Source organism: Crinia signifera, chromosome 3 (genome assembly GCF_055691185.1).
Source record: "Crinia signifera chromosome 3, ASM5569118v1, whole genome shotgun sequence".
NCBI classification, from domain to species: Eukaryota; Metazoa; Chordata; class Amphibia; order Anura; family Myobatrachidae; genus Crinia; species Crinia signifera.
In genome coordinates, this window is record NC_139219.1 from 118,623,131 (window position 1) to 118,636,015 (window position 12,885).

General features: G+C 47.8%; 1 protein-coding gene across 1 annotated transcript; it reads right to left on the minus strand.

Annotated features, from left to right (window-relative positions):
• Positions 1–803: 803 nt before the first annotated feature.
• Positions 804–12,144, minus strand: LOC146062902 (uncharacterized). Its single transcript, XM_083174910.1, has 17 exons — positions 11,989–12,144; positions 11,717–11,831; positions 11,362–11,438; positions 8,474–8,557; positions 8,252–8,336; positions 8,045–8,113; positions 5,762–5,830; positions 5,603–5,683; positions 5,371–5,514; positions 3,660–5,293; positions 3,433–3,551; positions 3,195–3,313; positions 2,957–3,075; positions 2,713–2,837; positions 2,439–2,531; positions 1,936–2,012; positions 804–931 (listed from the first exon to the last, which is right to left on the minus strand). The coding sequence occupies exons 1-10, from the start codon at positions 12,142–12,144 to the stop codon at positions 5,100–5,102; spliced, it is 1,074 nt and encodes a 357-aa protein (XP_083031036.1). The 3' UTR covers positions 804–931; positions 1,936–2,012; positions 2,439–2,531; positions 2,713–2,837; positions 2,957–3,075; positions 3,195–3,313; positions 3,433–3,551; positions 3,660–5,099.
• Positions 12,145–12,885: the final 741 nt, after the last annotated feature.

Here is a 12,885-nt window from a genome sequence, read left to right on the forward strand (position 1 = left end):
GAGTGGAGCCTGTGGCAAACAAGTGGTGGGCGCACATTAATTTCTGCAGCCCAGACACTGCATAGTTGTCCCCCCCACAAGGGTCCAAATCATCTCTCACCTGCTCATATAAGTTCAACAGGTTCTGTCGGTTCAACCTAAACATGTCCACCACCTGTTGATCAGAGAGGGAGTCCAGGTACACCCTAGCACTGTACCGACACGAAGCACGGAGTGGTCGGGGTACCTGGATCTGGTGGGCAGCAGCAGCATCCCTCCTGCGTAGCTCCTCCAAACGGCCCAGCTCACACACTAGCACCCCCAGTCCACTGTGCAAAATGTCCATCTCAAACAGCCTCAAAGGTGTCCATAATCATGTGGGAGTATATGTAGGGGAGTTAGTAAGTGGTATGTGGGTCACCTGTGAGAGATTTAACCGTTTCTTTGCTCAAACGGTGGCGATTTTTTGCAAACCGCCACCCTGGACTTGGTCTGTTTTTTTTTTGGGCAGAAATCGCACTTTGCTGCCGATTTCCAAATGTGGCAGACATTAAATTAGCGATTTGTATCTTTTTCAATGGGAAAACATCTGGATGCGATGTTGTAAATCGGCACTTCAGAAAGTGCGAATTAGCGGCAAAAAGTGCGATTTATGCCGCAAATCGGCACCCATTAAGTAGTCGATTTGGGGGAAAAAAAAAAAACGGCCGTTTTAGCGATATAAATCGCCAAAAAACCAACAACGATCTATATTAAATGTCACCCATTGTTTCATTCACATTAATGTGAGACATGCAGAATATGTACTCGCTATATAAGAAACTGTTAATTATAATAATAATAATTATTATTATTATTTTAATTCTGGGTCTGCATTTGCTCTCAAAATGATATTCAATCATTTTTTGGGATCATGTATTTCATATACTTCATTTCTTCTGTAATGTATGAGCTGCAAAACAAAAGAAAGTAAATTACACAAAAATCTTGCATAGGCCTGCTTAACTTGTGCATTAATACTTGATGGTTCTTGTCCCAAATTTTTACACGCATATAGAAATGGTACATCAGCTGACCAATCTTTCAAGCAGTGTTCTTCATTGTGACACAGTCCCTGACATATGGGGGGGTTATTCCGTTTGAATTGCAAGGCTGCGAGTCCACCAAACCCCGCCCGGCGAACGACTGCCCCCCCCGCCCCCTTAAAGTGCGGCTTTGCCTGATCAGCTGCGAATTGATGTTTTGCATAAATATCAATTCGCATGGCTCGGGTAACCGCCCACATCTTTCGATGGTCACCGACCATCGAATTATGTTTAGCGTGCACGCATATATAAGTGACTTTTCAGTTACTTACATTTGCGTGCACTCTGGCGTGGATATAGGCGGGCAGCTGACATCCGGTGATGTCAGCTACCCGCCCCCCACACCCGCGTCACTGCCTCATTACCATGAGAACGCCCAGCGAAAGGTAGCCGTGGGTGCACGCACCATACGCCTGCACATGCGCAGATACCTGCCTGCGCATGCGCAAACGCGCAACGTCGGTACTGCGTGTGAATGCACACAGTACCGAATTGATCTGAATGAGGCCCATTATCCTGTCTCGCACTATATACACACACCACTGTATTTGACTTTTCTTATCACTGGTTTTAAAAATGACCATTAATTCCCTTATTTAGATCTGATTGTTTGATTGTTGAGTGTTTTGAAAATGCAATCTAAATTTTGGATTAAAAATAATGCAGTCAGCATTTACCCTGTACAGAAACAAAATAACACAAATATAAATCTATACATGTGACATATGCCCCACCTGCAATGCACATGCTTTTACCCATTTTTTGAAAAATATTGTACTTAGATCAGATCTGAATAAGGCCCTAAATGTGGTCACATTGATATTTCTATATTTAAAAAAAAAAGAAGTTATAGGAAGTAAAGCAAACTTACCCAATGTATCATCCTTTCATATCCCTATGCCAGTTTCCTCATTGTCTTCTCTTCCCAGGCTGGACCCTTGCAAGCTTCTGTAAATATAAGTTATTTATTGGCAATATAGTCTCTTGTTTCAAAATTTGTCCCGGTTACCATCTCCTTTTACCTTTCCCCCCTTTTCCTACAAAAAGTGTACCCTCTTTGCTTGTGTGTTGATGCAAGAAACTTACCCGATGCAGCTCCCTTGATAGCCCCTATGCCAGCCTCCTCATTGTCTTCTCTTCCCGGGCTGGACCCTTGCACGCTTCTGTGCTGACGTCTTCACTTCTTCTTCCTGGATGGTCTTGGCTTGAAGGATGCTACCCCCCCCCCCCCCCAAAATGTAAGTTACTTATTGGCAATATAGTCTCTTGTTTCAAAATTTGTCCCTGTTACCATCTCCTTTTACCTTTCCCCAACTCCCCCTTTCCTACAAAAAGTGTACCCTCTTTGCTTGTGTGTTGATGCAAGAAACTTACCCGATGCAGCTCCCTATGCCAGCCTCCTCATTGTTTTTTCTTCCCAGGCTGAACCCTTGCACGCTTCTGTGCGGATGTCTTCTCCTGTTCCGTCTGGATTTGTTGTGATGGACGTGAAGCAAAAGGAAAAAAACAAAAGGTAAGTTCATATCTACTCCTGCCAGGTTCTCTTCTACCTCTGACCCTCTATACTTTCCAAGCCACCTTTCCCTAACTCCCCCTTTCCTACAAAAAGTGTACCCTCTTTGCTTGTGTGTTGATGCAAGAAACTTACCTGATGCAGCTCCCTTGATAGCCCTATGCCAGCCTCCTCATTGTCTTCTCTTCGCAGACTGGACCCCTTGATGCTTGACGAATCTTCAGTGTGGCAGAGGTGCAGAGCCTTGATGAACGTGATTCCTGAAAGAAAGTGTGAGTTATTGACACAGATTTCAACCCTCTGCTATCTGTCCCTTCCTAGTATTTGCTTCTTGCCCTACATCACTTTTGCCGTGTGAAGAAAGCATGAGGCAACTTACCCTCTGCCGCAGCACTGGAAAGCTTTATGCCAGCCCGTCTTCTCTTTGCAGACTGGACCCCTTGATGCTTGACGAATCTTCAGTGTGGCAGAGGTGCAGAGCCTAGATGAACGTGATTCCTGAAAGAAAGTGTGAGTTATTGACACAGATTTCAACCCTCTGCTATCTGTCCCTTCCTAGTCTTTGCTTCTTGCCCTACATCACTCTTGCCTTGTGAAGAAAGCATGAGGTAACTTACCCTATGCCGCAACACTGGAAAGCTTTATGCCAGCCCATCTTCTCTTTGCAGACTGGACTCCTTGATGCTTGACGAATCTTCAGTGTGGCAGAGGTGCAGAGCCTTCATGAATGTGATTCCTGAAAGAAAGTGTGAGTTATTGACACAGATTTCAACCCTCTGCTATCTGTCCCTTCCTAGTCTTTGCTTCTTGCCCTACATCACTCTTGCCTTGTGAAGAAAGCATGAGGCAACTTACCCTCTGCCGCAGCACTGGAAAGCTTTATGCCAGCCCATCTTCTCTTTGCAGACTGGACCCCTTGATGCTTGACGAATATTCAGTGTGGCAGAGGTGCAGAGCCTTGATGAACGTGATTCCTGAAAGAAAGTGTGAGTTATTGACACTAGAGCCTTCATGGAAACAAAGTTATTTTGTAATGGAAATAAAATCATCATGCATAAGTATTATTCAGCAGATTGATTTACCCTACAAAAGGAAGTAAATAAATGGTCCTCCTTTGTGGATTTGCCCGTCTGGTCCTCCTTTGGGGCTCTGCCCGCCTGGTCCGCCTTTGGGGCTCTGGCCACCTGGTCCACCTTTGGGGCTCTTCCCGGCTTCACCTCCTTTGGGGCTCTGACCACCTTGACCTTTGGAGCTTTGATCGCCTGCTCCTTCGGCTGTGCTGTCTCTTTCTTGTCATGCACCACTCTCCAAGCAAGCTCCTCCTGCGCTCTGCCAGCCTTTGGCTTTTTTGGTCTTCCTGCCTTGACCTCCGTTGTGGCTCTGGCCACCTTTTCCTTTGTTCCTCTGACAACCTGCTGCTCCTTATTACTTCCTGTGGCCACATGCTGCTGCTATGATCTTGCCTGGATTTGTTGTGCTGTCGTCAACATCTCTGTCAGGCACATACTCGCCTGCGTCTTCTGTTGTGCCGTGTCTGTCTGCTCCTTCTGCTGGCCTTTGTTCTGGTTCCGTGAACCACTCTCCAAGCATGCTCCTCCCTGGCTCTGTCAGCCTTCTCCTTTTCATTCTTCCAGCCATGACCTCCTTTGTGGCTCTGACCACCTTGTCCTTTGGTCCTCTGACCACCTGCTGCTCCTCACTTCCTTCGGCCACATGCTGCTGCTGCTGTTGTTCTTTTTCCGTTTTTTCTGTGGTGTCATCAACATCTCCATCAGGCACATGCTCACCTGCGTTTCCTGTTGGCCCATGTCCTCCTGCTCCTTCTGCTGGGCTATGGCTGCCTCTCTCTCTCTTTGGACTCTCTCCTCATTTTCCTTTGCTGCTCTGTTCCACATTTCTTCTGTTAATCGATCCAACTTCTCCTTCTCTGCTCTGGCCAGCTCAGTCTCCTCGGCTCTGACCCGGTCCGCCTCCTTGGCTCTGGCACGCTCAGCCTCTTCGGCTCCGGAACGTTCAGCCTCCTGTTGTGCTCTTTGGAGTTGCTCCTCCTCCGCTACATCTTGCCATACCAGTTCAAGTGCTCTATCCCAAACACGACGGTGTGTTAGGGACTGCATCAACTGTCCTTGTGGTCTAGCCTGCTCCATTTAATTCTGTCTTTGATGGCTTCTTTCGTATGCCCTTTCAGCTTCCTCTTGTCGAGCATACCAATCAGGATCAATCAATTATGTTGATGGTGAAGTTTGTCTGAGTCCATGAACTTGTGCGGCTGAAGATCTTCTTTCTTCTGTCATCAGCTGAAGGCTTGTACAGATCATGCTGGTATTGGCATTGCACTGCTGCTGCCACATAATCATGCACTGTAGAATCTGTTGCATGTGTTGCCATTGCACTGAATGGTTGGCCTGGAGTCAGTTGTGTACTCATTTGTTGCAGAGTCACCTGTCCTTCCCTCTCTTGGTTCTGTGTTGTGGTCATGTCATCAATATTCTGCTGCATTGTCTGTAAATGTCCAACCACAGCTACATTTGATGCCACAAGTTCATCATAGTATAGACGAATCGATACCATTGCCTCTGTTTGTGACTGATGGTTGCATTCATCTGATTGATGCTCTGTTCCATCTTGTCAAAACGACTCGCATTCCTTTCAGCATCTTCAGATCTTCTTTCCTCCAAGTGCCTCAAAGCCTCCAGAATGGCAGTTTGCTGTGAATCTATAATACAAATTTAAGTTTTATTTTATGTAATATTCATTTTTCCATCATACCTATTTACGGAGTTCAATTCTAACTTTGTTGTGCAGATTCCGGTATTTGAGGTGAAACATGCTGATCCTCAAGAGGATGGCTCCGTGTTGCAGCTTCTTGTTGCATTGTAACGTCTTGCAACGATGTCTGAAGCAGAGGGACACTTTCGATTGCCTCCATTGGTGTTGCTATAATTGAAAAATAACAAAATTATTTGATAATGTGTTTAGAAATATTTGTACTGAAAAGGTGAATTTATTTATGACCATGGCTTACCAGGCATCTCAACTGTTGCTGCTGTGGTTTCTTTCTGAAATGCTCTGAAAGAAACCCTTCTCTTGACCTTTTCAACAGCAGCTGTAATATTCAAACATTAACTAATGGTACGTACGTAATGTTAAAAGTACAACATTTATTAAAAATTACATTCCTCACCTGTGTGTGATGTTTTTGACGTGTTCTGCGACGTGGTTTCCTTTGCTGTCTTTGAATCCATAGGTGATCCTTATTAAAAAAAAGGTAATCATTACAGACTATCTCTTATATATTTGGCTACATCTGTCACTCAAAGTGTGTCTGAAGCTGTAACGCTGGGTGGAGCCTCTGACTCACATGTTACACAGCAAAGACACAGCTACTCACCAGACACACCAGGTGAGCGCCCCACACCTCCATACCTCCCAACATGAATGCTCTGTTTGTGGACTTCCATCTTAATTTATGATTGTCATCACCTGTTTTAAACAGGGTAATTGATAAGAAAGGTGTTTAAGCACAGGTGATGGTAATCCATAAATTAAGATGAAAGTCCAGAAACAGAACAATGTGTCCCTCCCCCTCCCCCCCATTCACGGCAACCTCACGATTAAATGGCACATGCAAAACACTGACATGGCGACTCACAGCACACCCCCCCCAATTCGCGGCGACTCCCGCGATTTGCGGCCCCACCCCGTGACACCCCCCCTCCTGCGAGTCGTGGCACCCCGCGACCCCCCCCTCCCACGATTTGTGCCAGCCCCCCCTTCCTCGCGGTACCCCCCACCCCCCGCGACCCCCCCTACCGCGATTCCCCCCCCTGTCATTGCGGCAACCCCCCGCCCCTGCGACCCACCCTCCCACGATTCACTGCAACCCCCCGCGTCCCCCCCTCCCACGATTCGCGGCACCCACACCCCACCCCCCGCAATTCACGGCATCCACCCCCGACCCCTCCGCCCGTGATTCGCGGACACACCTCACCTCCTCCCTCCCCCCCACCCCGCTCGCGATTCACGGCAACCCCAGGATTAAATGGCACATGCAAAACACTGACACGGCTATGGTCGACAATGAAAAAGGTTGACATGAGTTTTTGAAGATTTATTTTTCTTTTTTGAATGTTTTCATATTCATTCTCATGTGTCGACATGGACACCAATGAAGTGCCACATTTATGTCAACATTTACATGTGTTGACCTTTCTGTGTTGATTTTTTCTTGTAGCAATTTTTTTACAGTGACAACTATGTGCACGTAAACCTACACATCATCAACCAATTCTTTGTATAATATATAACACCTGTTCTGTTTTACTGTAGGTGTTTTAAGTCAGATCTTTTACTGCTACTATTACTGTTTATGTAAATGCCTTCTGAATGACAGCAACATCCTACCATCCTTCTACAAGAATATATAACCAACTAGGTGATTTATCGCGCCCCGTGCCCCCCCCTCCCGCAATTCATGGACCCCCCGCGCACCCCCCCCCCCCACACACACACACACACCCCTCCCGCAATTCACAAGCCTCCCTCCCGCAATTCACGCCCCCTCCCACGCTTTGCGGACCCCTGCCCTCACCCGCGATCCGCGGACACCTGCGCCCCCTCCCTCCCTTGATTCACGGCACCCCCCACGCCCTCCACAATTCACCCCTAAGCCCCTCTTTAGTCCCCCGTATACTCACACACCCCTATCACTACCCAGCTTCCTGCTCTCCTGAACCGTAACTTCCACCACTGGGGAGTCGCTGACGCTGTTTTGCCACATGCCCCTATCATGCCTCATAGCCCAGCCTCCTGCTCTCATGTACCCTAACTCCCACCCAGTAGGAGGAGACACTGACTCAGGGCCACCATCCTGTACTCCTGTACTGCCACACTGGACCCTCACCCACTGGCAGAAGCTGCACAGTATCTCCCACCCTCCTCTTTAGTCCCCCTTATGTCCACACACCCCTATCAATACCCAGCCTCCTGTTTTCCTGTGTCGTGACCTCCGCCAGTGGGGAGCCGCTGACTCAAAAACACCCTACTATATTATTGCACACACACCTAAACAACATGCACACACAGCCCCCACACCCACAAATGTCACTGTACCATCCACACTATCAATGTACATCTTACTCTGTAACCGCTTTTTAATTAAACAAAACAATACACACCCCCTTCCAAATCATATGCTCTCTATTTAACACATTTCACCTATAACTCAAGTTGCAATACAGGCCATCTTTCATACAATTCTAACCATCTTTCTCATATACAAATGTTCACAAATTAAGGGGGCGCAGCCCCTTACGATGGTGTGAAGAGCGCCCGTAGGGCGCGATGAATCACCTAGTTTGTTATTATTTAAGTAATAAGCACTAATATTTCAAGTCTTTCAAATGGTACTTCAAAAATTAAAATGTTAGTACTACATAAATGAACAATGAACAATGGCATTCCTCACCTGTGTGTGATGTTTTGGACTTCTTCTGCGACGTGGCTTGCTTTGCTGTCTTTGAATCCGTTGGTGATCCTTATTTTAAAAAAAAGGTAATCATTACAGACTATTTGTTATTATTTAAGTAATAAGTACTAATATTTCAGCTATTTCAAATGCTACTTCCTAAATTAAAATGTTAGAACAACATAAATGAACAATGGCATTCCTCACCTGTGTGTGATGTTTTGGACTTCTTCCTTTGGCGTGGTTTCCTTTGGCGTCTTTGAATCTTCAGCAGTTGAATCAGTTGGTGATCCTTATGGAAAAAAAAGGAAAACATTACTTAAATAACAACAACTATTCTATAATAAGCACTAATATTTCACCTCTTTCAAATATTACTTCCTAAATTAAAATGTTAGTACTACATAAATTAACAATTGCATTCCTCACTTGTGTGTGAAGTTTTTGACTTCTTCCGCGGCGTGATTTCCTTTTCCGTCTTTGGATCTTCAGCAGTTGAATCCGTTGGTGATCCTTATGGAAAAAAAAGGTAAACATTATAGAATTGTTATTATTGCTTATTACTTAAACTAGGTGATTCATCGCGCCCTCCGTACGCTCTTCATACCGTCGTAAGGCGCTGCGCCCCCTTAACCAGTGAAGGTATTTATTGCAGGGGTTCTATGGGTGGGGGTAGCTGCTTTGGGGGTGGTGTGGGAAGGGAAGTGGCAGGTTTGTGGATAATGTGGGTTGTGTAGTTGCAGGGTGTGGGTTGAGCCATGAGGGTGTTGTGGTTTGGTTAGGTGCATGGCAGCATGTGGGTGGTGTGGGGGCTTTCGGGTGATTAAGCGCTGGGGACAGTGGCCGGAGATTAGTGGGAGTTGGTGCCGGTGGTGATGGTATAGAGGGACTGAGGGCTGGGGGCAATGTCATGAGATCCGCTGGCATGGTGGGGGGGATGAGGAGTGGTTTTTGGTTTGGTTGGTTATGCTGCTGGGGGACTGAGGACTGTGGACAGTGGCAGAAGATCTGGGGAGTGCGGTGCGGCGGGTCTTGTGGTTAGGCGATAGGCTGTGGAAAATTTTTAGGGGGGGGGTAGCTGGTGACGCTGATGGGAGACTGAGGGATGGGGAGACTGTCTGGGGGTGGGGGGGGGGCTGCAGTGCTGATGGCGATGTTGGTGGGGGAATGAGGGCGGGAGACACTGGCAGGAGATTGCGGTGGGCTGTTATTGTGGATGTTGACGCTAGTGGGGGTGTGATGGGTGGGTACACTGGGCTGGAGATTAGAGGGGGTGGAGATTGAGTGCGGGGTGGCTGGTGATGGTGCTGGGGGAGTGAGGGCTGGGGACACTGGTGAGAGAGTGTAGGGGTGAGGCTGGTGATGCTGTTGTGGGACTGATGGCTGGGGACGCTGTCTGTAGAGCATGGGGGGCTGGTGATGCTAGAGTGGGACTTAAGGTGTATGGACACTGGTGGGAGATTGCAGTTGGGGGTGGGGGGGGGGGCTGCAAGGGGTCTGATGGATGGGGACACTGTGCTTGAGATGGGGGGGGGGCTGATTGGGGGCGGTGCGGCTGGTGATGGTGCTGGGAGACTGAGGGCTGTGGGCACTGTTGGAAGATTTTGTGGGGTGCAGGGACACTGTCCATAAATGAGGGGGTTTGCTGTGCTGGTGGCATTGCTGCGGATGGACACGGGTGAGAGATTGTGGTGGGGTGTTGCGGCTGGTGCCACCTGTGGGAGATGCGCAGGGGTGGGGGGGCTGCGGGTGATGATAGCACTGGGGGACTGAGTGTGAGGGATACTGACACAGTTGGGAGATGGGGGGAGGTGGGGGTGTCACCCAAAAGAGTGGCAACATACAGGTGCATGTCTAAATACAGTGTACCACGCCACATATCCAGATTCCCAACAATTAGGACATTAGTCCATCATTGCAAAAAGATTTATAGTGGGAGGAGGAGGAGGAATAGTGCCAGACAGGAGAAAAGGAGGAATAGGGGAGGCGGAGGACAGGAGGAATAGAGGGAGACTGAAGAGGAGGAGATGTATGAAAGCGGGAATAGGAGGAGATGGAAGAGAGGAGGTGAGATGGTGTTTTTGGGCGAGATGCTGCTGCAGATCGCGTGTGGGAGGGTGCGAGCATGGAAGCAGGTGGGTGGGGGGGTGCAGATGGATATGGGCGGGTGAGGAGATGCTGGCGGCAGATTGGGAGAGGCTATCATGTAAGCAGCCGGAAGGTGGTGTGGAAGTGGGGTGCGGGCATGGATTCTGCGTTTCTGGGGTCTCCTGGTGGGGTTGGTTGGGGGGGGGGTGTATTTGGGTTGCTGGCACTGATGTGTGTGGGGGGGTGTAGATGCTGGCAGCAGCTAGAGGCGGGTGGGTGGAGCAGGGAAGCAGCCATAAGCTGAGGGGGAGGGTGGGTGAAGGTGGAGATGATGCCAGGGGGGATTGGCATCGTTAACTGGGCTGGGAGCATTGTGATGCTGGGCAGTGGGGTGGTGGTGAGGGATCTGTGGGATGCACCTTTTGGGGGGGGGGGTGTTACTGACCTGCCTTCGGGTTCCTCAGGTTTCACTCTGCAGTGCTTTTGAGGGTGACGTCATCCATCTGAGACATCAGCACCAGGGGGCGGGGCTGGTCTTGAGCATTATTGCATGGGGAGGGGTTTGTGCGGCGGTATAACGCATTACTGCCGTGGTGGGGGGGCAACTGGGGATGCACCACTTAGGGGGGATGCGCTGCTATCTTACTGACCTGACTTGTGGTTCCTGAGGTTCCCGGCTGCAGTCCACTTGCGTGTGATGTCATCCATGTGGGACCCGTGGCTGCAGCCAGGTGGTGGCGGAAGATCGCGGTGGAGGGTAGGGGGCTGTCCATGGAAGTGGGAGCTGCGGGCGGAGATGGATGCTGGTGGGTGGCGGCGAAGGATGCTGTGCTGCTGGGAGCCCACTGAGGATGTCCACAATGGCTGCCTGGGTTTAGTTCTTAAGGGGAGATGGGGAGGTGCGAGGTAAGCTTATAGGCAATTAGGGCCATGTGATGCCGGTGGGGGGCGGAGCTTGTATAATGTGTCGCAGGGGGTCTACATTATAGGTGTGTGGTATTGCGGGGGGGGGGGGGGGTGTAGTGCAGGCAGAGGCCAATATGTGTGTATTATATATTTGGCTACGTGTGTGTATAAGGCTAGGTGGGTGGAGTTTTCATGTGTGACCCCGCCCAGCGTTATAGACACACTCCTGGGGATGATTGACACATGTAGCAAAATATATAAGAGATAATAATATTTCAGCTCTTTCAAATGGTACATCCGAAATTACCAATGGCATTCCTCACATGTGTGTGATTTTTTGGACTGCTTCTGCGGCGTGGTTTCCTTTGCGTCTTCTTTTTTGCTGCATCCTTTGTAGCACCTTAAACAATTTATGTTAGAGTTAATACAATTTGTAATTGTATTAGAAGGTAATATTTATACAGACTTATCGAATTAAATTTAGTGTACACTAAGTTTTATTTGCATGCCCTTCAGAAATCATGTCAGCGCATATCGAATGATTTTTAACAGCAAATGCAAGGGCATGTCTATCTAATTTGTGTTGCAGGCCCTCGGACTCCTTAAGCTGCAAGCTTTAAGAGTCAACCATATAGACACACTTATATATGCATAAAAACAAACACCAAAACACTAAACCTTGTGCACTGGTTCCAGGCCTTTCTTCTGGGACAACCGTCAAGAACTCTTCTATCTTCTTCTCCCAATCCTTCTGCAGCTTGTGGCACTCCTCATCTTCTGACTGGTCGCTCTTCTGCAGTCACGCCACCTCTTCTTGCAGCTTTCCTGTGTTCTATGGAAAATCCCCTCTTTGCTGACTGCATGTGAAACTTCATCCACGTCGTGCTTGGCAATCTTGTTTGTGAACTCCTTGCCTGTGGACCAAACCGCTGAACAAAGTGATGTATTACCTGAGTGATGAGGGTCTCCGTTTCTTCATCCGTGAAGTTGGGTCCTCTGCCGATTTCTTCTCCAGCGTCATCTTCTTTGTCACTCTGTGATGTTTGTCTCTGCTCTGCTTCTTCCTGTGAAGAGAGAGAAAGTCTACCTCTTTCTTGTTGAGCCATTGGTAAATCCAAATCTTCTCTCTGTTGCGATGGCTGCTCTTCCTCTGAGGAGAGAGAGAGACTCCTTCTTTCTTCCTGGGACATTTCTAAAAAATAAACTGAAGAGACAAAAGCAATGTTTTAGATTATATATAGATTTTTTATTATAGAGACACACATACATACATGTATATATTTATACACACACATATATACATATTGTTTATGAAAAATAAAACACTTCTGTATTCTTTATACAATTCTTATATAGAATTACCATAACTGCACTTTGCCATGTCACACATCCGAATGGATTTCATGCTCACTGACAACACCTGTTTAAAACAATCCATCAATCAAAAGCAAGGCCTAATCCACACCAATCAGCATGAGTGACTGGTGAGTGGGGATGACTGAAGAATAATGCAGACGTCACCATGGATGCAAAGTCAGCCATAATGAGACCTGCATTATTTTCCAGTCATGCTCACTGACAACACCTGTTTTAAAGCATGACACGTAAACAGTACATATAAAACGTTAGGATTAAAGTAAAAGACATAAAGCAAGACATTGACCTAACGGTACTATAAATTCTGCACAGAAAAATTACTACAAAGTGTGTAGAGCATGCTGTGGTTAGAATGTGAGAGTGTAATGAGGGGAGACCAGGAGATTAAGCCTGTGGTGTAGGGGAGCAGTTTGATCAAGTATGGGGGGTGCGGGTGTATGGCGGGTCCCATTGAATACCCTGTGGTGTTG

Bases quoted from the DNA above. Each gene is read 5' to 3' on its own strand.
- LOC146062902 (XM_083174910.1), bottom strand. From the start codon at position 12,144: ATGGCTCAACAAGAAAGAGGTAGACTTTCTCTCTCTTCACAGGAAGAA. The intron at 8,114-8,251 runs GTGAGGAATGCC...TTTTAAAATAAG, and splicing joins GTCCAAAACATCACACACAG to GATCACCAACGGATTCAAAG. The intron at 5,515-5,602 runs GTAAGCCATGGT...TTTCAATTATAG, and splicing joins AGCAACAGTTGAGATGCCTG to CAACACCAATGGAGGCAATC.